Genomic DNA, 24,426 nt, shown 5'->3' on the forward strand with positions numbered 1-24,426 from the left:
ATTCTCTGGCCTCCCGTGATGTCTGCGTCTCACTGTGTTGGCAGGCGAGCCTCGCCAACACAGCGCGACACGCCCCGACATCACGGGACCCAAAGACAAAGATCCCCCGGATAGGCTTAACAGACATGTGGGGGCAAGTGCTGTTGGCGAGTAGCACCTACGACGGCACGCGGAGGCGGTGGGTGGCCACCACCACGCCCGGCCGCCTTTGTCTCCCCGGTGACGATGTTTTTGATGCTGAGTCGTAACCTCGTGGAGGAGGCTCAGGATGGGTTCAAATAATCGTCACTACGCCCCGGCGTCACGGGACCCACTCACACACACAACCCAAAGACAAAGATCCCCCGTGTAGCCTTAACAGACTGGTTGGGGCAAGTGCCGTTAGCGAGCACCTATGAAGTGCCGTTAGCGAGTAGCACTTTCTACGAAGGCCGGCGGGGCACACGAAGGGAGGTCGTGGGTGGTCAGCACGCACGGAGATCGGCAGGAGGCGCGGGTGGGCGGAGCGGGGTGCTGAACAAGCCAGCAGTGGAGCGTCGGAGTGTGGACTTGCGGGGGGGTTGCATGTCAGGATCAGGAGAGGGGAGGGGAGGCTCCTGGCAGGAGGACCTCCCAAACACGTCACAGTCAGCGGTGGGTGGGAAGAGCCACACCCATGTCCACTTTGCGTGTCTCTCTCTCTCCCTCTGGGTGTGCGCGCACGCCAAGACCCGCTCTCTCTCCCCCACACGCCGCTCGCCACGGTACCACTCCACAAGCGCTCGTTTCAGACCCTCATTTACCCCACACACCCCCTCACCCCCAGGTTCGACCTCCGTTCAAGCGCGGCAGCTTCGCCTCTTCGCGACCTCTCCACGCTTGACGTCCCAGGTAGGTTCCGATTGGCACGGCAGGTGGCCACGTACGGTGCGAAAGAAGTCCAGCGCACGTGTACACAAGTGTCGACAATGCGAGGTCATACAGTTGTGCGCACTTTGGTTTTAGACACCGCGCGTCGGCCAATGGCTTCTTCTTCGTCTCCAGAGTGGAACGATGAGACGTGAAGCTCGTTTCTTTCACAACGTTACAACAAGAGGCATTGCCCGAAACGTTGCCTATGTGGGTTTGTTTTTCATTCTGGCACACTTTGCCAAACGTGGAAGCACTTTCCGCTTGGCTGGGCCATGTACAATTCACGTACAGTGAGAGATGGTGACGGCTTGGGAAAGTCTGCATCCTGCAGTGGATAGAGAGCATGCCTGCTGATGATTTTGATCACAATACAGCAGCGATGTTTATACACTTCGTAGCAGAGTACCACCGTAACGTAGTTTCGCACAATAAGAGGAATGTGTTTGTTGTTAATGCGTACAAATGCTGTTTTAGTACAGAGTGTCTTAGTTCGGGATACTGTATTGGAATAAAATCACCAAGGCTTGCAATTCGAGTATTTATTTTTTTAAAGGCCACAATATTGTGGCTTTCAAAATTGTTGTCTTGTAACTGTTGGATGCGTCAGATGATTAGAAGATTGGAAGCTTCATTGTACGTTTTGTTACGTCTTCCAGATGTTAGTTTAAAGAGCAACGTCACAGTGGTGTGTTTTATAGTGGAAGCAATGCGGTTATATTTCCACAATAGTCTTGAAAAGTTTTGATCCAAACCTGCGCGTATAGAACACTTCGTACTATATAGAATCCGTGCGTATATAATGCAATTCTAAACTTTGGGGTGAATAATCCAAAACAAAATGAGCAGTTGCAAAAAAAACATTTTTTTTCCACTTTGGCTTCTATTAATATCCTAAAGCATGCACTGTGTTTTTTTTCCCTGTGACTCAGCCTGCCAATTGTAAACACAAGTCGTTTCCTCATGATTCAAAACGAACACCGGGAAGACAGTGGGCTCCCTGTTTGCAACATTGCACACCAAAGCATGTGACTCCTTCCAGCCCCGAGGGGCACGTTGGAGCGATGCAAAAAGGAGAGCGAGGCTTGCTTGAGTCGTCGTTCTTCGGCGGAGTTGGGGACGTCGGTTGTTTAAGTCGTTGATCGCTCTACCGACTTATCGGTTCAGCGAACGAGCGACTAATCGAAGTGCACACGACTCATAATCCTGTGAACCACGTTTATTAGTGGATAGGTCACTCAGAAGCGGTACCCCGCAAGTGCTAATTTCTCCATATTATTGCCCGCATCTCTTCACGGATAAGAGGAGGAGCCAGCTATTTCTGTTTTATCTGCGGATGAGGGTCATCTGGAAATGGTGTTCTGTAAAATTGTAAATTCATCCAATTATCCGGCACCTCGTGTAGATAAGAGGAGTTTTATGTATCCGCATGTTTCCGTGGATAACCGCGTGAATAACAGGGGTGAATTACGAATAATATAATTCTCACGAATAGTAACCCGCACGGCATTACAGGTGAGAGGAGTATACTCTGAGATCGTTATAATTATAATGGATGAGCACACCTTCATAGATATTCAGCTCCATCTTCTAATCTCCTGGCTCTGCCACTTCCACCTTCTCACCTAATGTGTCCTCCTCCCTGTAGTTCCCATGGGTGGCATCTGTCACCACCTGATGACTCATTGTTTCAAGGCACCTCCCTTGCCAGTATCAAAATATAAGAGTGGGTTTTACCCTTTCGGGCAATAAAACTATTCTTATATTTTGATGCTGGCAATGGAGGTCCCATGATGTAGCTGCTCACCCCGAGCTCTTAATGACAGTGGCATTGCCTTTGTGCTGTGCGCCTTTTGGCGTCGTCCTCTGGTCTAACACTGTTTGAGACTAGGCTCTAAAGAAAGCTGTCTCTGGTGTGGACCAATCAGTTCAAAGACAATGCATAAACTTCCAGAGCATGTTTTTGTTTGCATGTTCACCACAAGTATATGTGGTTAATGCAGACAGGATTCCTTGCGAAATAATGGTAGGTTTTTACCCTTTTAACTGGTACAAAACTGACACCTTTATTCAAGGCATCATGTTTGCAATGACCACAACACAAGTAGTCAATAAAGCAAACAAAAAGAAGCAACTCTGATAAGGATAATAATATGCACTGTCCTTGAAGTTGATTGGCCCACACCCGAGACGGCTTTCTTTAGAGCCTAGTCCCCATTGGTGTAGGGCCAGATGACACCAGAAGGCGTACAACTCAAAAACAGTGCAATATCAGAGTATTGAGAGTTCGGGGTAAACTCTCAATACTCTGATATTGCACTGTTTTTGAGTTGTACGCCTTCTGGTGTCATCTGGCCCTACACCAATGGGGACTAGGCTCTAAAGAAAGCCGTCTCGGGTGTGGGCCAATCAACTTCAAGGACAGTGCATATTATTATCCTTATCAGAGTTGCTTCTTTTTGTTTGCTTTATTGACTACTTGTGTTGTGGTCATTGCAAACATGATGCCTTGAATAAAGGTGTCAGTTTTGTACCAGTTAAAAGGGTAAAAACCTACCATTATATTTTGCCACTGGTAAAAGAGATCTCATAGTGTAAATCCTTGCGAAATGTTTCATTTTGGTGTTTTAACATCTTAACACCTGTTTTAATGCCAGAAAACGTAAAACCTATTTCTATATGACATCACTGTTCATGGCTACATCATCATCATCATTCCCATGACTAAAAGTCCCCCTCAAAGTGGTGACATCATCAGCTTGAATATTTGTCCTATTTTCAGATTATCATCTGACAACACATAGTATAACAGATTCAAAACATACATCAAATGTTGCTCATCCGAGTGATGGGTTCCCACCAGTGTAAATATTTACAGGAGATGCCACCGTATCCGCGAGCCTATTATCCGCGACTCCCATTATCGGTGGGAGCTGCAGAGTCCACGAAAAGCTCCTACAATCTGCCACCCTTTTCTTCCTAATGTCCTTCCTATTATTCACGATTATTGCAAGAAAGAGTCCTCCTGCAATATGCAGCACCGATGCCGAATACGAGAAGGGCATCGAGTTCATGGCCGCTTGCGCCAGTGTCGCATTGCGCCGCTGAATAATGCATCGACGGGCGACGCCTCTCTCAGCGCCGTGTCCCGCACGTATCGGCGATTCGAGCGGTTGCCGCGGTTCGTGCCGCTTGCTTGCAGAAGGTACGCGCCTCGAGCCCCGCGGCCGCCCTGGTTAATACTGCGTGGAGGGGAGGCGGTAACCTTAACTTGCTGCTGCTCGCCGGCCCGCTTCACAGCGGACGGCAAAGACACCGTGAGGTTATTGGGGAAGAAAAGAAAGTGGTTGGCCGTTGTGTGCCGGGTTCAAATTTGAATGAATGACACCCGCAAATTGCTACGTGGGGAAAACTACATCGCAATGCCGTCGCCCGCGACTGGCCGACGATGCCGCTCTTGTGAAACACCGCAGCGCCTTCCTCCGTGATAGCCTTGCGCTGTCATTTGTGGCATCGTGCTTCCTCTTCCAAAAGTTTCTTGTCAGCTCAAACAAAAAAAACACAAACCTCATGTCACCTATCAGACCACAGCAGCCTTCTACTCCGCTGGGGGGGGGGTGTAGATATTTGCCCCATCTCAAGATCCCAATTATTAGTATTCAAAATGCTGAACATTTTGAGAATTCTTTAACTTATTTGAACTTCTTTCGCACCAACAATAGCCAACCGCGGCTAAGCAGAGGTGCTAATCGGACCACCGCATCCCCCGTTCTTGGGAAGTTTCCGAGACAATAATAATAATGATCATGATTTCAACTTATACTGCACCGCTGCACAGCATTCACTCGCTCTCATAGAGAGAGAGAGGAACCACAGAAAAGCGGGAAGGGAGCCGTGCAGTGAGCCAGCAGCTTACAATTGGCCAAGCTCTGCGGTCCACTATATGTCAAGGTATCACCCAATTAATGAGTGTTTATCATGTGGGAGGAAACCGAAGTGCCTGGAGGAAATCCACGCATGCGAGGGAGGAATGCTCTATCCCAGTGGTGGGCAACCTAAGGCCTGCTGGCCGCATGCGTACCGTGAAGCCTTTCGCGTTGGCCTGGTCTCAGCGTGCGTCTCGGGTTATACGTGGGGCCATTATGAGTGCATAAGCACGATTTGAAGCTTGCGGTCCGCTTAGGTGAAGGAGGACTGTGCATGGGGCCCACCAACGAGCCAGTCTAGGTTCCCCATCGCCGCTCCATCCCATGCAGACACCAACCCTCGCCTGCTCCGCAGCGCTGGATTACAAGCCACGTGCATAGCCCCCACCGACTCTGGCATACCGGGTGATGCGGTCATTGGCAAATACTCATAGGTCATCATCATTTGGTCAAAGGTGGAGCCCTCTGAGTCACACTCTTCACAATTGGTTTATGTAGTCCATACGACAACCTCACCTGGCGCCTGGCCAGTGCAGTACTGCACCACTTTCTGATATCATCTTCTTGGTTCTTTCGGTAAAGTCACGTAGAAGGGAAGTAATAAAATAATAAAAATAAAACATAATAAAACATTATTATGTTTATTATGTTTTATTTTATTTTTATTTTATTTTTATTTTTATTATTTTGTAGGGCTGTTACAGAGAGCCCGTTATGCATGGCAGCCTATGGTAAACAAACACAGTAGGCGGGGCTACATGTGTGCACAAGCAGGTGCCCTCTGCGACGTCCGCGCCAGACACCCTGGGGGGTCGATTCGGTCGTTATGATCCCCCGGGGCCCCACCCCTCAGGGAGGGGTTGGGTATAAAAGGGGATTGTATCAAAGGGCTCGAGAGTGATGTTTAGCTAAAGAAGAGGAGGCGGAAGACGTCTGAGATAGAGCCCTGGACTCCCCCTGGTACGCCGTCCTTATCAGGACCGCGCAGGCTCGAGCCAGTGGCGTGGTACCAGAGCCAGAGCCAGTGCTGGTCTGGACTCTGGGTACCGGGCCCGACTGACCAGTGTCGGGCCAAGATAGCCTCCCCTAGCCCATTAGTGGAGGACTCAGAGGCAGGCTAGGGTTAGCTAGAGAGGTGTGTCCTCAAATAGACGGGTGAGGGGGCCGATACCCCCTCAAATGTGTATGTCACAACGTTGGTGTTAAATAAATAAGTGTGCCTCCAACTCCGGTGTGAACGAGTCGTGAGCGTTACTACATCTGGCGTCAGAAGTGAAACAAAGTACGAACATGGATACACGCCGGACGACTCGAGTCGGGGTACCAGAGGCAGAAGACACCACTGCAGTCGGAGGGCCCGAGACGGCTGAAGATGCCATCGACCAGCCGGGGCTGGGCGCATCCACGCCACAGCAGCTGGAGGAAGGGGAGCCGTCGATGGAGGGGCTGAGGGAGGCGCACGCGAAGCTGACCGAGCTGCTGTACGCCGCAGCCGCCATGCTCGACACCATCACGCAGCTGGGGGCTGCGGGACCGCCACGGGGCAACGGCAGCCGACGATCACAGCGCCTTCCCGCCATTTCCACGGAGCAACATTTTGAAACTCCCGCCATCGCTGCAGCTGCTGTTAAGGGCGTGGCCGCTCTAAGCATCGCGTCCAACGGCGGGAGTACAGTACCTGCCGCGTCACCACCAACGGGCGGAACGTCACCACGGGTGCGACCGGCGATGCCATCGCTGGTTCGTGCCGACGCTGAGTTGAGTGAGGCGGACGAGGGAGTGCGTTCTTCCTCTGCAGCCGCTGCCTTACATCAGCGGTTACCTCCACTCAAGGAATTTGTGGGCGAGGATGGCGACTGGGGCGGCTTCCAGCGGCGCTTCCTCGCTCACCAGGAGATGGCACAGTGGACAGACGCCGAGGCTCTCCGCGCGCTGCCAGCACTTCTCGACAGCGACGCCCTCGCCACTCTAACATCGGCTTCGAAGGAGAGGCGCTCCACGCTGCGGAAGGCGATGCAGGTGCTGTCGGCGGTATATGGTCCACCATCGGACTGTCGCCAACTCTTTTACGATCGCCAGCGGGGGACGAAGGAGTCGCCCCTGGCGTACCGCACAAGCCTCCTGGCACTGGCGAAGGAGGCCTTTCCACGAATGGATGACGAGGGTGTCGACGCCATGGTGACAGAGAAGATACTTTTGCTGGCGGACGACTTAGACATCGTCATTGTCGCACAGGACGATGCAGAGATGTGCTCCCTCCAAGCGGCCCGTCTTCTCCACGCAAACCTGTCCTCTCAACGACGGAAGGCCAGCAAGGCGGCGAGCGGGCGTGCCGTCGCTGCAGCCACCCTCCCGGCGGAAGAGGTTTGCGCCATCGACCATCAACGGCAGCATGGAGCGGGAGTACGGGAGGACCGGGCCGGTTCAAGCCGTCTACAACATCCATCGTCGTCACCAGCGCTTCCACGCTGTTACAACTGCGGCATCCGGGGCCACGTCGCCTCGGGGTGCCGCTCTCCTGGGCAGCGCAGGACGACACCTCAACGGGACGCCGGCCCTCGTCACAAGCTCCACCATCATAATCCGGCGAGTCGCGGCACCCCTCACGTTTGGCCCACGCACACGCCCGTCGCACACTTAAACACCGCAGCGAAGGGGGGGCCAATATCGCGTACCATGGCACCAACACGCACCGCTCTGGGTACTCAGATTGAACCCAGCCAGTGGTCCGTGTTGGCCCATCGGGTTGTAGCCGCGTCGTCAGGGTCGTCGGCCGTTGTGGGTCACATCGATGGGGTCGAGGTGCGCATCCTGGTCGATACAGGAGCATCGGCGACCATTATTTCGGAGTTGATTTATAACATTCTCCCTGCCCAAAGCCGTCCTTTGATGCCTGTTAACGTGCCATTCTTTGCTGCTAACGGGGGTTCACTTGGCATCATCGGACAAATTCGAGCCCAAATTTGTGTCGGGGATATTAAATTATCTGGGCCGATTTTTGTTTCCTCCTCGCTGGCGGTTCCGTGCCTGCTGGGGACGGATTTCCTGGCCAAAATGCCGATTAGGATATTAATCGACCAGGGATGCATTGAGCTCCCATCGGGCCGACGCATGGCGTTTTTGCCATCCCCCGCTACGAGCCGGACGGCGTTCGCGACGGTGCCGGCGTTCGTAGATAGAACGGTGCGCGTTCCTCCGGGGGCGCAAATGTTAATTCCTTTGAGACTTCGGCGGCCCTTCGCTAAGGGCATTGGGGCTCAAGGGGTTTTGCTGGGACCGTCTAGGGCCGGGGTCAGTGGACCTAATTTACTCCCGGCCCAGACCATAGTGAGAGGGGATGGAGAACCCTTCATCGCGGTCCTCAATGTGGGCTCGCAGACGGTGGTGGTCCCACAGGGGACCGTGCTTGCTCACGCAACGCCGGTGCCCTGTGAGGAACCCGTCGCGAGTCATGTCGGCGCTGCCCCTGCACCGCGACCACATTCAGACAGCGATGAAGGGTGGCTCGAGGCGCTTTGCGCGGGATCGACGGACCTGTCAAATTTAGAGCGCCAACGTCTTAAGACACTACTGAGGGAATTTTCCGACGTTTTCAGTCGGGATAAATACGATTTGGGCTGCACTCATCTGCTGCGTCACCATATTGATACGGGTGACAGCGCGCCAATACGCCTAAATCCTTTTCGGTTGAGTCCCGCCGAAAAGGACCATGTCAAATCGGCTGTTGATGACATGCTAGCCGCCGACATAATTTCTCCCTCCAACAGCCCTTGGGGAGCGCCGATCGTCCTGGTTAAGAAGCAGGACGGTTCGTTGCGGTTTTGCGTTGACTTTCGGCGCCTTAATAAAATTACGGTTGCCGACGCATACCCGCTCCCACGGATGGACGAATCGCTTGACGCCTTGGCGGGAGCGCGATTCTTCTCCACATTGGACTTACTTTCGGGATTCTGGCAGCTTCCTCTGGACGATGATTCAAAGCCTAAAACTGCTTTCCGTACTCCGCACGGCCTGTTTCAATTCAACCGGTTGCCGATGGGCTTACACTCAGCGCCGGCAACTTTCCAGCGGTTGATGGAATTGGTTTTGGCTGGATTGCAATGGGAGTCGTGCCTGATTTATTTGGATGACGTCATTGTCTTTGGCAAAACTTTTGAGGAACATCTCCAGAGGTTGCGGGCGGTTTTCCTAAAGATGCGGGCTGCTAATTTGAAATTTAAGCCCCAAAAATGCCATTTGTTACGCGAGTCGGTGCGTTATTTGGGGCACATCGTGGGGCGCTCAGGTATTTCTACCGATCCCGCCAAAACGCAGTGTGTAAGCTCCTGGCCGACTCCCACCTCAGTGGGAGAGGTTAGGAGTTTTATTGGGTTTGCGTCGTATTATAGACGCTTCGTCGCTAATTTTGCGACTATCGCCAAACCCCTACATGCTTTAACATCTAAAGGGGTTCGGTTTTGCTGGGGTCAGGAGGAGGAGGCTGCTTTTTGCTCCCTTCGGGATGCTTTGGTAAACGCTCCTCCCCTGATTTACCCTGATTTTTCAAAACCGTTCTTGCTCGACACCGATGCGAGCAACACGGGTATTGGGGGCGTGCTCTCCCAGGTGGTTGACGGCGTGGAACATGTGGTTGCGTACGGCAGTCGGGTGTTGTCTCCAGCGGAGCAACGGTATTGTGTCACCCGTAGGGAACTGTTGGCAATTGTCCATTTCGTCCAACAGTATCGCCCATATCTGTACGGTCGGCATTTCACCGTCCGCACAGATCATGCGGCACTGCAGTACGCCCTGAGGGTTCAACAGCCATCGGGACAATTGTCCCGATGGTTGGAGGTCCTCCAGGATTACGATTTCCAAACCACATACCGTAAGGGCGTTCGCCACACCAACGCGGACGCTCTGTCACGCTTGCCAACCACCTCCGAGTGTGCATGCCTCCTGGGGTCTGGACGTTGCAGGCCTCCAGGGGACACATCGGTACCTGTCTTGGCGGCCGCCAACGACGACGATGCAATGGTTCCTAATTCGATCGAACAACAGGGCAAAGATTCCCTGTTGGGGTTGCCCGTCATTGAATGGGGGCGCCTCCAGATGGAGGATGTCTCCCTCCTCGGGTGGCGACGTCGCGTTGGCGGTGCGGCGGGGGGAAAAAGAGGTGGTTCCGACGCATGGGAAATGTGCCAAGGTCTGCTAATGCATTGGGACGGGAAGTCACGTCGACATCGGCTGGTTGTCCCTACTGGGTTGCGGGGTAGGGTGGTATGGGCCGCTCATGAGCGCCTCCTACACCTGGGGACCCAAAAGACTCTCGCCTTGCTGCAACTTGATTTTTACTGGCCTGGCATGACGAGGGATGTGGGGGATTTGTTGGGATCGTGCCCTCAATGTGCACAACGCAAACCGCCGGCACGGGAGTCTAACCCGCCCTTGCAATCGATCAAAGTGTCCAGGATAAACGAGCTGGTCGCTCTGGACATTTTGGGACCATTCCCCGCCACCCCCAGAGGGAATAGATATTTGTTGACGGGTGTCGAGTATTTTACACGCTGGCCTATGGCCTGGCCTTTGGCCAACCAGTCGGCAGCAGCCATCGTGGAGGCCTTTGTTCAGGGTTATGTCCTGGACAAAGGTGCTCCGGAGAGGCTGCTGACCGACCAGGGCAGAAATTTTTCCGGTAAACTACTAAGACAAGTCTGCGATCTCCTGGGCACAAAGAAAATTCGGACCTCCCCATATCACCCACAAACTGACGGGATGGTCGAACGTTTGCATCGCACCATCTCGTCCATGTTATCACAACAAGTTTCGGACTCGCAAACGGATTGGGACCTACAAATTCAGGGGGTCTTGGCGGCGTACCGGATGGCACCCCATGCGGCTACGGGGTTTTCTCCCTTTTACCTCATGTACGGCCGAGAACCAGACCCGCCTGTTCGTGCCCAGTTGCGGATCCCCGTGCCGCAGGGAAAAACTAATCTGGCTGACCACGTTAAATTTAATCTGGACAAATTGACCGAGGCACGGGATGCTGCAATGCAAAACTCTGACCTCCGTCAGAAGGCAAATGAGCGCCTCAGATTGAGTCGAGCGCACATGCTGCAGTGGAAGCCGGGGGACAAGGCATGGTTGCACTGCCCCCAGGTGCCACTGGCAACCTCCTCTAAACTTGTGCGGCCGTGGCGGGGCCCTGTGGAAGTGGTGGAGGTGTTACGTCCGCAGTGCGTGCGCATCAAGTGGGGGAAGCGGCGATGGTTCGTGCACCCCTCCAGATTAAAACCCTTCGCTGCGGTACACGACCCCACTTCACACGCGCGTGGCCAAACATGTGGGGGGTCGGCCGACTTGCTGGGTCCGTCTCTGTCGCTCTCACCTGATGCCTTGCCGGCTGTGCCACCTTCAGGAGCATCAGGAGTGACGGGCTCACGCCCGATCACCCCTCCTGCGGATACCGAGGGTCACGCGGAGTCAGAGGAATGCTCACCTCAAGACGGACAGTCGCCACCTGATGGTCCGCCACGCGGGGTTACCCCGTGTGAGGGGCCCGCTGCAAGGACGCGCGCTAAAATGCGCAAACTGTTGTGAGGCCGGAAAATGTGTACATAGCTGTTGTGTTTATTGGCTGTTGTGTGGATGGTGTGTTTCCCGCTCCTCGGATGTACATATGTTGGGTTCACCGTTTGTTGTGTGTGCGGGGTGGGTTCCCTGCTGGTTGTATATAAGCTGTTTTTTTTACGGAATTCGTATTTATTCGGGGGGGTGCGACGGGTTGTTTCTCATCTTGTTGTTGTGTCTTGTTCTGGTTCCTGTTATGGTTCAAAAATAGTGAGGCACACGTCAGGGGGTGAAGGCACCTTTATTGTCAAATTTTGTATGTTGGCAGCCGGGACGGCTGCATGCTATGTGGGGGGGAGTGATGTAGGGCTGTTACAGAGAGCCCGTTATGCATGGCAGCCTATGGTAAACAAACACAGTAGGCGGGGCTACATGTGTGCACAAGCAGGTGCCCTCTGCGACGTCCGCGCCAGACACCCTGGGGGGTCGATTCGGTCGTTATGATCCCCCGGGGCCCCACCCCTCAGGGAGGGGTTGGGTATAAAAGGGGATTGTATCAAAGGGCTCGAGAGTGATGTTTAGCTAAAGAAGAGGAGGCGGAAGACGTCTGAGATAGAGCCCTGGACTCCCCCTGGTACGCCGTCCTTATCAGGACCGTGCAGGCTCGAGCCAGTGGCGTGGTACCAGAGCCAGAGCCAGTGCTGGTCTGGACTCTGGGTACCGGGCCCGACTGACCAGTGTCGGGCCAAGATAGCCTCCCCTAGCCCATTAGTGGAGGACTCAGAGGCAGGCTAGGGTTAGCTAGAGAGGTGTGTCCTCAGATAGACGGGTGAGGGGGCCGATACCCCCTCAAATGTGTATGTCACAACGTTGGTGTTAAATAAATAAGTGTGCCTCCAACTCCGGTGTGAACGAGTCGTGAGCGTTACTACAATTTTATTACTTCCCTTCTACGTGACTTTACCGAAAGAACCAAGAAGATGAATCCCTGCAGTCACGAAAGCTTTAAATCGAAATTCACTTTCTGATATTTTCAAATATGATACGTTTCCACATATTTCATCCATGGATAGGAGCTGAGCAACGTTAACTACAAAACTCAACTAACCGCTCTCGTAGCTTTTTTCCCCCCTCTTCTTCTCAACAGGCTTTGATGACCATCAGCTTGCTACACTGAAAAAGTTGAACGACGTTTTCATCTCACATTGCTGACTGGGCTTCAAACCCAGACTCTGAGCCGTGCTGGCCCACAGAGCTGTCTGCATTCGCCCGGTGATCCACCAACCCTATCACGCACAGTGCGCGCCTGCTCCAACGAAGAGCATTGAGGCATTGGGTGCTAATCTTCTACTTATAGCCTTGAGACAGTGGTGGCTGAGTCAATCTCATAACCAGGAGTTGAACTGGCAACCTTCCGATTGCAAGCCGCTCGCTTTACCGCTGAGCCACCGGGCTGGAGAGGAAATGTGTTTTTATCACTTCGATATTCTCACGAGTAAACGTGCGCAGTAATAGGTATTCCCGTCGCGTAAGTTTAATTTAAAACCCTTTTTTTTTGCAGCTTCTGAGCTCCCCGGAACATCGATCAAGCGACAAACCAACCATGGCAGCCAAAGGGGGCGTAAGTATCGTTTGATGCGATTTTACTGGGAGTAAAAAAAAAATTCACCAGGGCAATGCAACGCATGATCGATCATAACGCATTAGTGTACAAAGACAACACGCGCATGCGCCATTATTTTAAATCTCAGTCCTGTGTTGGGCTGCTGGGTTGCACATCCTTGGAATTAGCTACATCAGCAGTGCCGCCAAGCCAACTGGAGATTTCTGAGTGAGCCCAGGGACAGTTCTGTACGTTTGATTCCTGCTCACAGACAACACCACTGACCATTGTCTGAACCAGTCCTGGGCCTACCCTTACCAACGTATTTATTTTGATGTGCATGTTCAAATCATTATTTCGTGTTGTGCATTATATCGTTCTGCGTCCAACTGCGACCCATATCTTAAAGAGAACTGTCCTTGCCTATAAGCATCTTGGAGTTCACCAGCATTGATGCGAGCCAGCCTGACTCCGCTGATGAGAAACTGAATGTGGAAACAGTCCACAGTTTTTGCTTGCATTAAACTAATGCTGCTGAAAAAATGCACTCCCAAAAGGCCCGTTGGGCCGATGGGGAGTGTACGTGGAGGGACACACATGGGAAGGAGGCACACTGTCACTTTTTTTTGGAACAGGTGTCAAACTGTATAGCTCATGCCGAGACCCACCTCCAGTTACAAACTACTGCATGATAACGGACTCAAAAACCATGCTGTAAAAAAATATGCGAAAGGCAAGAAAGGAAAGGGGAAAACACCAGGCAGTTGTCATAAGAAACAAATTAGTTGCGGAGGCAGAACGTTTACTCAGAAGCGAGTATAAATACGTGATGAGAAGATACGAGACGCGGCGAGACGTTACGTTGGTAGGGTGCTCATGCCACAGGGCCGGCTCGTGCAGTGTTGCTGCTCCTCTCGTTATAGTTGGTGAAGCAGCTAGGGGTGCGTGCGTCATTGGCCCCATCAGATTGTGGGATGACACAAGCCACCGGCCGGATGACTCGGGCGGCAGAGCGAGCGGCTCGCAATCGGAAATGGTTGCGAGTTCATATCCCGGTTACGAGATGACTCAGCCCATCGTCCCTGCTGGGTCGATAAAGAACAACGTATCACTTTGCGGGAACGTCAACAACGGTTGCACCGATGGAGGGACTCACCCCCTACCATGGGAATGTTGAATCTCTACCACTGGCTAAGGGCTGTAAAGAGGGGTTTTAGCACAGTCCGCCCCAATGCTCTTTTGAGAAGTAAAACAACTTTGATGCTGGATTTTATATACGAGGAATAAAAAAAATAATTCGCATTAAAATTTACTGCACCCACCGGAATGTGGGATTTCCACCGTTGGCTCAGAGCTGTTAATGAGGAGATGGGCACCGCCTCATTTGACCAAGAAATGACGTTGGCTTTGGATACAGTCTTAAATTCAGGGCGAAACGGTATGCTGAATTTAGCCAGTGTGAATCGCATCTTTTTTGCCTGGAAAATTAAAAGGAAGCGTGAAATCATGAGACCGCTCAAGGGGAATGCAGACACCAGGGCCAGATTCATCCACCAAAGAGAGTTGTCTGCATGTGGACAGCGACACACCCACTGCATGCCTGTCGATCCAGTGCACAGAGCGGCATCGAAGAATAATAGAGTTGTTTTTTAGTGCGATCGCGTAATTATAAATGTGTTGTTAAACCCGCCACCACCCAACACAGCCAATTAATAAGGTTTGTCAACAAAGCATGCGAATTCGTTACTAGTCCGGCACGCCGGTGCGTTGGAGGGTAAACCCACAACATTTACAATTCGGGTACGACGTTTCGCCAGTAATCACAACCAGCATCATCAACCAGACACACAGAATCGTGGAGAAATCCTCCTGTTTTAGTCTTAAATAGAGGGATAAATGTGATGTCGTTACTTGTGAACTTGTCCATTCTGCCGTTTTTTGGTAAAGAAATCGCAATATCTGTTGTTGCCTGCTCACAGTTAATCACCATCAACCTGCATAGGCATGCAGTTAAACAGCGTGGTATTACTTGAGAATGCGTTTCCAAACAGCACCAGGCCTGTAGCTATCAGAACGGTTACAATTATTTTTAATTCTCTCAATTTCAATAGATCGTCTAATTAGTCTTGACCAGTAGTAACTAGTTTTGCACAAAACTTCAACATTATCAAAATAAATTGAGTGTCCTTGTTGGCACGCGTCTTCTGCCCCTGCGGACAGTTGTGTTTGGAATAATTTCATTTTTCTTTGGTGTCCTTTTCGTCTCGTGCTGATCATTCGTCCTGTCTGACCAAAATAGCATTGAGCACAGGAGCAATTAATCCGGTACACACCTTCTGCTAATAGCTTCGGTAATATATCTTTAGTAAAAGATATTCGTTTTTGTATGTTGTGTACCGTGCCAAATCTCACTCTGATGTTTTGTTTTTCAAAAATTCTGGCTAGTTTATCAATTACCCCCAGAATTTACGGTATTTTTATGTTTTTTATTTATGGATAATATTTGTCGCGAAACCCTACGTGTTAAACTGGCATCAAAGAAGACCGATATATCACCGTGGATATAAAATGTTAACTTGCAGCTCTGCAATTTCCTGCTCACACCACTCTTTGCCGAAAGGGCCTCTGCCAAGAGGGAGTTGCCCGAGGTTGTATTTGGCCTACTCTTCCACGCTGGCCAAACGTTTTGGAGAAAGGGGAAGTACCCACACTGTACCCCACTACACGTGACCTACAGATTGGCGAACTGTGGTGCACACATGTATACACCACTGGGTGGACAGACAAGTTTTATCAAATATATTTTGGATTGATGCATGGTGGAGTGTGAGTAGAGAGACTTTGGAGCCCGATTCAAGTAGCTGCATTCCAGCACGTGGAGCGGAACGTCGGACATCATGTCGATCAGCACTTGGTGTAGGGTTGCCACATTTTCCATCCAAACCCGGACACATTTCTCAGTCAAGCCTAGGCCTGTTCTTCAAAACTGTCTGGTTTATAGTGTAAGAGTAGTTCAACACAACACCGGCACCAGATCTCGGCACAAACCAATTCTTGCTGCCAGTCCAACACAGACGCCAGTTCTAAACTCGACTAAACTTTCTATTTTTACCAGGCAAGGCCCACTGAGCTCTATGGCCCTTTTTCAGAAGCGACCTGGCCACAAATGATAGCTCAACAAAGTGGCTCATTCACGTGGGAATGTATAGCAGGTGTGGAAGGGAAAAACCGGAGGACCCGGAGAAAAATCCACGTGACCACGTGGAGAACACGCAAACTCCCAATATACAGGCGTCAGAGTCGGGATCAAACCCACGACCTCCTGTGTACCAGGCGAGGTAGTTCACATTTTTCCACTGCGGCGCCCCCTCTCGCCACCACGGCGGCGCCTTCCGCGGTGGCGATCGAGGCGAAGCGACTGTGAAAACCCACGCGGTATTGTTCTCATTCTTCTTCTTATTATTATTATTAATGAAACGCAATCTGCTCGTATGTCCGCCGAGCTCTCGTGTTCCCACGAAACACAGAGGCACCCGGGTGACCGTGCTCAATTGTGGCCCCCCCGTCCACGTGTCCTGCTCGGATCGAGGAAGGGGACCCCTTGCCACCCGAACCGCCGGCTGTCCGAGCCGCATGAGCTCATCCGGGCAGAGAGAGAGAGGTTGCCCAGTCGCTAATTGACGAACTTCATGTCATATTCATCACCGAGGACATACAAGTTTGGCTCAAGTTGCTGGGGAGCAAATGTTCGGTGAAGATCGTTTACATTGTCCAGCGCCAGTTTAGGGACCCGTTTACACACAACTTCTAGTTAGCTACCGCTTTAAGACCCCAATGAAATATTTCCAAACGGCGACAACATGATGAAGGTAACGTGATCAAAATTTTAGCACCGTCCAGAGTGAAAGTGACGTCGCGGCCCTGCGACTGCTTGTCAGTGCTGCTACTGGCAGGACGAGCCTGCACTCGAAGGATCTCAAGAGATGCCCCCTTGAGGGTGTTTGGCCTACTCATCCACGCTGGCCAGATGTCTTGGAAGAGTTCCCACGTTATGCCCTGCCACTCACGGCCTGCCAATTGACTGACCGTGGTTTACCACGGTCACGAAAGCTTTAAATCGAAAAAGTAAACAAACAACCCAAACACCTACAAATAAATCTAAACCATCCCCATCCTACCAGGCAAAGCCCACTGAGGTTTTAACTTATTGTTCAGAAGGGCACTGGCCACAAATGACAGCTCAACAAAGTGGCCCCATCATTCGAACATTTATGGCCCCAAAATAATCTAAGTCATCTCATTGCGTGTTTCTGAATGTGGAGGAGTACGACCGGGGCACTGTGTGTTCTGCTTGCGCAGGTGATCAACCTGCGTGGCACCATCAGGGAGAGCCCGAGTCTCAACGTGGAAGCCGATGCAGAGAAACTCTACAAGGCCATGAAGGGCTTGGGTAAGCATCACGCAGCGTTTGCAAATCCCTCCATTCAGTTATCCAACCGCCACACGTTTGCGTGTGCCCATTCGCATTTGTGTCGTCCAGTTGATATAAAATACAGCGATACCCCGATTTACGTCTCCCCCTTTCACATCGTTTCGCCAATGCGTCGTCACTTCACGAACACCGCTACCTGATTTGCGATGCCTCAAACCACACTGTGAATAATGAGCATCATAGCTCATCGGATTCCCCCAGTCTAAATAAAGATTCTGACTTATGTCGCTGACCGCATCCTCCGTGCTTTCCCGTCATCCGTCGCCTCTCAGCCTTCGCCTCCACCCACCTACCCTGTAAATCGCTTTGATTGACGTCGTTTCGATATTCGTCGTCGCGCCTTTCAAGAACGCATCCCCGATGTAAATCGAGGTTTTGCTGTAACAATACTTTACAGCCCTGTGTCTGTCCAATGCTGGGTGTAGGCATCGCCATTCCGTATGAGTCGTGGGGCTGTTTGACCATACTTCACCATGCAGCTCATCGTGGGTTGGTGAAGGGTTTGGGACGGTGTGGTGGTCAGGTGAAGGTGATAAAGGCGCATCCCTGCAATTTCTTGTTCACGCCATTGCTGGTGGAAGGGCCTCCACTGGAGGGAGCTCTTGATGGAGAGTCTTTAGAGCGTATTTTGGCTACTCTAATACGGGGACCAGAACTAGTTTTGATCATCACTCGCCACTGATGTCAGCCATGGCTTGGGCTCGAACGGCTTCACCGAGCTTTACGCAAACCGCTGCACCACTGCTCCACCCAAACGTTCGCGCAATGAAATCATTGGGTCTCTACATGTTGTCACACGTTCACGGTGTCACGTGGCAATTATTTTTCTCAATTGCTTCTTTCGCGTCGTGCCATGAGATTTGGAAGCATTCAGATGGGGGCCGTCCATAAATGACGTCACGCACCTGGGGGAGGGGGGGTCAGACATTTGTGACGATGTGTGACGGGGGGGTTTGAGAAATGTGACGTCACATCAAAATGCACAACTTTAAATAAATATAGACAACACGTTCTACTTAATGAAATATACTTTTTAATAAATGTTTTCTCCTACAATATCAGAGTGCAGGGGCACATTAAAACATGAAATACGCACTACAATGACAATAGAAGCATGTTGTATTTTTTTTTGGGGGGGGGGGCAGAGCTTTGTGACGTCATATTTGAGGGGGGGGGTCTGACTTTTTGTGACGCCGTGTAACGATGGGGGGGGGGGGGGGGATCAAAAACCGTCCAAAATCGCGTGACGTCATTTATGGACGGCCCCATATCCCACAGAGTGGTGCCAATGTCGCACAAGAAACTGGCGGCGCATTGAAGCGAATATCACAGAACTGTATCCCGAGATTCTTTCACGTGACCTCTGACCCACACAGGAGGGGGCAGCACTTTCGCAATCTTGCCACAGAGAGCAATGTTCTTCACGTCACTTTTAAAATTAAAATGTTTTTAAATATTTTATTTTGCCGAAAATTTCAGTCAAGAACCGAGCTTAATGTGAGCAGTATTTTTGTTGTAGAGTCACCGGTTAACCGAGCTGAGGCTCTAAACTCACTGCAGTTGGGAACCCGGTTTAATAACAAGCAGTGGAAACCTTGAAATAAACCTGCCTCGGTGTTCTGACCTATGAGTCACCTGGCTACCTCCATTGATTTGTCAATGAATAATAACATTTGGGCGATTCTTCCCTTGAAGCTGCAGTGCGTGTGTGTGTTGTGTAGGAACGGATGAGAAGACGCTGACGGACGTGTTGACTCGTCGCAGCAACGCCCAACGGCAGCTCATCATGAAGGCGTACAAGACTGCGTATGGCAGAGTGCGTACAACTTCTTGAGTAGAATCCAGTCATCTTGCACCGACTCCAAATATCTGCAAATTAGAATACTGCCAGGTTACAATCCACCCACAATTGAGTGTCCGTGAAATACAAAAAAACTTTACAACCCCCGCGAAAGATAATTGTCATTAGAGTAGGCTGATGTTTAGACGTTGGTGAATTAGGTGGAAATATCATCATCATCATCGTCACCATTTTTACCATAAGCCAAGTTCGATCACTGCTGAACGAAGGCCTCCTCAGGTGGTCCATGGAATAGGTGAATGAGTGTTCAGTTCATTGTGCAGTCATCTGTGGGGAGTTGTTACAACAGCAACGACCGCAGGTGGACTGTAAATGAATTCAATGAAACCAGCACACATCGTGTAAGAAATATCAATGTGCGGGTTATCAAGTTTGTTTTTGCACACGATACGCCTCAATTATTTGACATCTTTGTGGAAAAAAAAACTCTAAATGTGGTGCAATGCTGAGGGGCAAAGCGGTCGTTCGTCATTCAATCATGGGACACCACACAGCCCCCTTGAGGGATCCACATTGGCATGACTCCCACAGAATGACCTACCTTACCCAGGACACGTTCAATAACTTTGGATTTGAATGGAACGTCATCTTCTTTTTTTTGCTGCGTGTGATTATTGTGTGTGTGTACCCACCTCACGTTGCTCATTATCCTCTGTTTGAGGCCCATCCCTTCCCCCAGCCATCTGTTCCATTAACTCCCTAACACTGTTCAAGTCCAAGCTGGATGTAGTTCGTACCTTTCCTCTATCCCTCCGCCTGTGGTTGCCTCTTTCTCTCGATGAAGTAAATCTGTCCCCTGTTTCCGTGCAGCGTCTTAGGGTACGATTGCACACGTAGATTATTTAGGTGATTTTGCTTCTATAAATGTCCACATGATGAGCTTATTTCTGAAAAATAAGCTAATAGCTCAGCGGGCTTTTACCTGATAAGATAAAAAAAATAGTTGAATTTAATTTGTATATTCTTTAAAGTGATTTGCTTCCTATACTTTGCACTCCTATCGTGTGTTTGTTTTGTTTGATGTTGCGACGTTCTGACCCGCCCCTACTGGAACATCTGTGAAAAAGTGCTTCATAGCTCATCGGATTCCTCCAGTCTAAAGAAAAAAAATCATACTCAGAGATACCGCTATGCGAATCCACATCGTGTCATACAATCGTGCACTATTGCCACTGCACGGGGCTTTATTTGTCTGTCCGTCTTCTTGGTTCTTTCAGTAAAGTCACGTAGAAGGGAAATAAAAAAATAATAAAAATTAAACATAATAAAATAATTCTCACGACGTTTCGGCCACAACGCAAGCAGCCGTCCTCAGGTGAAGACCTGTCTTCAGACGCTGTCTCCCCGACAGACCTGGTCTTCACCTGAGGACGGCTGCTTGCGTTGTGGCCGAAACGTCGTGAGAATTATTTTATTATGTTTTATTTTTATTATTTTATTATTTCCCTTCTACGTGACTTTACCGAAAGAACCAAGAAGATGAATCCCTGCAGTCACGAAAGCTTTAAATCGAAATGTGTCTGTCCGTATCGCAGGATCTGATCGACGACATCAAGTCGGAGACGTCGGGCTCGTTCGAGCGGGCGCTGGTGGCGCTGCTCCACGCTCCTGCCCAGTACGACGCCTACGAGATGCGCAGCGCCATCAAGGTGGGCGCGGGCCCGTCTCATGCACTTTACAAGAACACCAACCTTCACACGGTCATTATCCATGCGTCCGTTTTCGCTTCAATAGTTGTAGTTTTATCGTTTTAAGTTGCGCATTGCCATCCTGCAATGTCCTTTAACTGCTGCCACTGCTGACAGTCTTCAGAATCAGAATCGTAATCTTTATGTGGACTGGAGGAATCTGCTGAGCTTTGACGCTGTTTTTCACAGATGTCCAGTATGGGCGGGTCAGCAAGTGCGGTCGCCCTTGCGTAAGGAAGGCCAAAAGGCATGCCCTGTGTATTGTAAATGCCGTAAGTTCACAACGGAGTTCAAGAGCTTCGCGGTTTGAAATGGGCATCGTTTGCCACTGATTGGTCAAGCTCCCCACCAAAACGACCGCTCACATCATTGGCTGATCGCTGAGCGCACGCCAGATTGACGCGGAATGTGGTGCTTCGACTGCATCGGCGGACAGGTTTAAAGGCTAGAAACCCAGAAAAAGGTTCGACGTGAGTGGGAGTCGGTTTAAAGGCCACTCGTTGACAGGGGGCCATGATAGGCTATGAGGGATGCGGCGGTGACGAAGAATCGAGAAGCTTGCCAAAAAATGTAGATAAGGGACACGTGACGATAGCTCGGGGCGCTTTTGGTTCCCGGCTCCCTAGGTGCGCGTGTCGCTGTGTCGCTCGGTTTATTAGTGAAGTCCGCCGCTTGGCTCAATGGGCCGTACCAGCTGAAATGAGGCCGGGATCTCTTTCCACTCAACAAGAGCTCTCAGCCAGGAGAAGGCGGTGCAGCAGCAGCAGCGGCGGCAACAAATGTGGACTGCATCTCTGCCAATCTGTACAGGGATAGTGTGTTGCCCCCTTTGTACCCATGGGTTTTCTCCGGGTGCTCCAGCTTTCTCCCACATTGATGGAGTTGGCTAAACATGCCAATGCCAATATAGGTCCAAAGAGCTTGGGCAATTGTTGCGGTTGGCTTCTCGGTTATCTGGTTTCCTGTGCCTCCGAGTGATAATTGTGCACATCACATATTTGTAACCTTGATAATACCAACCTTCATTCTGCCATAATGCGCCTGCCTGCTTGATTCCCCTTTGCTCAGTCCCTTCCAAGAGTTAGCACGCCACGGTGGCGAGATGATAATGACCTTGCCTGGTATGCGGGAGGTCGTGGGTTCGATCCCGATCCCGACCCTGATGCCTGTATATTTGGAGTTTGAATGTTCTCCAATTTATAGTAGTATTTGGCTGCTATAAATTGGCACGTGATAGGCCACTTTATTGAGCTATCATTTGTGGCCAGGTCGCTTCTGAAGGAGAGTTATACTGCTCAGTGGGCCTTACCTGGTGAAATTAAAAGTTGGTTATGATGTTGGGGGTTTCTTCAGCATGAAAGATGCTCCCATCGCATGAAGCGAAGTGACGCACATCGTGCTCCCAGCACTTTAAAAGTTGTAATGGGGAAGAGTGGATATATGTTTCGTGAGTCGATTCCCACGTATGTTAATGCCGTTCACCGTGGCAGGGCGCGGGGACAGATGAAGGCTGTCTGAGTGAGATCCTGGCTTCACGCACCAAGCAGCAGATCAACGCCATGAGCCACGTGTACGAGGAAGGTCAGTTCCGTGATCTCCAACTAGTTCGACCCCGCGGCGTGGTCTAACAACGCCTGCCGGCCTTCGTTTATCTCCCAACGTCTCGTTGGGAGGCTGCGTGGCTCGGGGAGGCGATGAATCACTCCGGAGCTCAAATTGTGGCTAAACGTTGTCATTCAGAGGTTGTTGTTGAGTAGTTGTCATTCAGGGTGTGTTGGTGTCATCCTGCCACCGATCATCAGGGGCACAATGACAACAACCTCTCGGAGTGCATCTCATCCTTCTTGGTTCTTTCAGTAAAGTCACGTAGAAGGAAATAATAAAATAATACAAATAAAACATAATGAAATAATTCTCACGACGTTTCGGCCACAACGCAAGCAGCCGTCTTCAGGTGGAGAACAGGTCTGTCAAGGAGACAGAGTCTGAATGGGACGCCCCAGGCTTGTGGCCGAAACGTCGTGAGAATTATTTTATTATGTTTTATTTTTATTATTTTATTATTTCCTTCTACGTGACTTTACCGAAAGAACCAAGAAGATGAATCCCTGCAGTCACGAAAGCTTTACATCGAAAAATGCATCTCATCCGTCGCATCATTGGTGCAACACAAGCGAAGTCTGGGCCGGCTTCGGCATTTACCGTCTCATCAGCAGAATCGGCCTCGCTTTGAACCAGTCAAGTTTTCTGAAACCTTTTAAAATGATGATGATCATCATCATCATCAATTGCACGTGAAATTCTGTCCGTCCTTTTACCATTCAGAGTATGGAAACAAGCTGGAGGATGACATCGCCTCGGACACCTCGAGCTACCTGCGTCGTGTCCTGGTGGCCCTGCTGCAGGTGTGTGCGCGGCTTGGCACCGCGATGGGATCGCTTCATTCGCGACACATTCCACTCGGAATGCTCAGTCACATCAACATAGCGCTTGCCGGCAATCTACAGCCGTCAGAGATGAAGCACAGTTCGGATGTACTTTGCTGTCGTGTCTGGCCGTGATATTGGAGGATTGCAGGGCAGCTGGAGGACTAAGTAAGGGAAGCAGGGGGAGAACTGGAATGGATGTATGTTGAACGTGTTTTGCACTGTACGTAGCCAAACGTGCTAATCAGAGGTGCGGTGGAAGGACAACAAACTTAACGCAAAAGCAGTTCTAAAGTAATGAGGTTCCAATCTGGATTTAAAAGTGCATATACTCAAAACGCACGCTCATTCTAAATGTGGAGGGGATAATCGGAGGACCCGGAGAAAAATCCACACGACCACAGGGAGAGCATGCAAACCCCAAATATACAGCAGGCATCAGGGTCGGCATCGAACTCAGGACCTCCTGTGTACTGGGTGAGGTCGTTAACATCTCGCCACCGCGGTGCCCCAATGAAGCGAGCGTCTGGTGCAGCCCATCGGGCGGAGACAAAAGTGAAGCGACAGGCGAGGTCATGAAAGGGGACCGTGTTTTCGTACGCACCGCCAGAGATCCGTGCGACGGGCGACGACTGCAGTCCCTGAAGCTTTAATTACGAAGTAATTGCACGCTTTGCGCCGCCACGCACAAACTGGTGGTGCTATACAATCCGTACGTCACGGCAGGTAAGACGCATTCATTTAATGACGACAAAAAAGGCGACATTCTTCCGAGCGTCGGCGCGTGTCGGGGTAAACGTTCCGAGTGCACGATTTGATCCGATTTGTTTGTGTCCAGGCGAACAGGGACGAAGGAAATTTCGTTGATCAAGAGCTCGTGGAAAAAGACGCCAAGGTAACCGATAACGCAGACCGCGGAAGGCAGCGCACTCGCCGAAACTGCCAGCTCGTGGAAGTGATGCAGACGCAGGCGCTTGGTGGACGCTGGAA

At 50.9% G+C, this 24,426-nt stretch overlaps 1 protein-coding gene across 2 annotated transcripts in view; it reads left to right on the plus strand.

The window, feature by feature from the left end:
- The first annotated feature begins 661 nt into the window (after positions 1 to 661).
- LOC144732055 (annexin A4-like) overlaps positions 662 to 24,426 on the plus strand; it is a 36,096-nt gene continuing 12,331 nt past the window's right edge. The window contains exons 1-8 of one of the 2 annotated variants that reach the window (XM_078613284.1): positions 662 to 870; positions 12,928 to 12,987; positions 17,329 to 17,419; positions 19,183 to 19,277; positions 20,858 to 20,971; positions 22,501 to 22,591; positions 23,336 to 23,415; positions 24,275 to 24,331. In XM_078613284.1, coding sequence (XP_078469410.1) covers positions 12,970 to 12,987; positions 17,329 to 17,419; positions 19,183 to 19,277; positions 20,858 to 20,971; positions 22,501 to 22,591; positions 23,336 to 23,415; positions 24,275 to 24,331 — 546 coding nt within the window. In that variant the 5' untranslated portion in view covers positions 662 to 870; positions 12,928 to 12,969. The remainder of the gene's footprint in view (positions 871 to 12,927; positions 12,988 to 17,328; positions 17,420 to 19,182; positions 19,278 to 20,857; positions 20,972 to 22,500; positions 22,592 to 23,335; positions 23,416 to 24,274; positions 24,332 to 24,426) is intronic. The other variant, XM_078613283.1, reaches the window with a different exon arrangement.

This window comes from Lampetra planeri, chromosome 41 (genome assembly GCF_965212315.1).
Source record: "Lampetra planeri chromosome 41, kcLamPlan1.2.h2, whole genome shotgun sequence".
NCBI classification, from domain to species: Eukaryota; Metazoa; Chordata; class Hyperoartia; order Petromyzontiformes; family Petromyzontidae; genus Lampetra; species Lampetra planeri.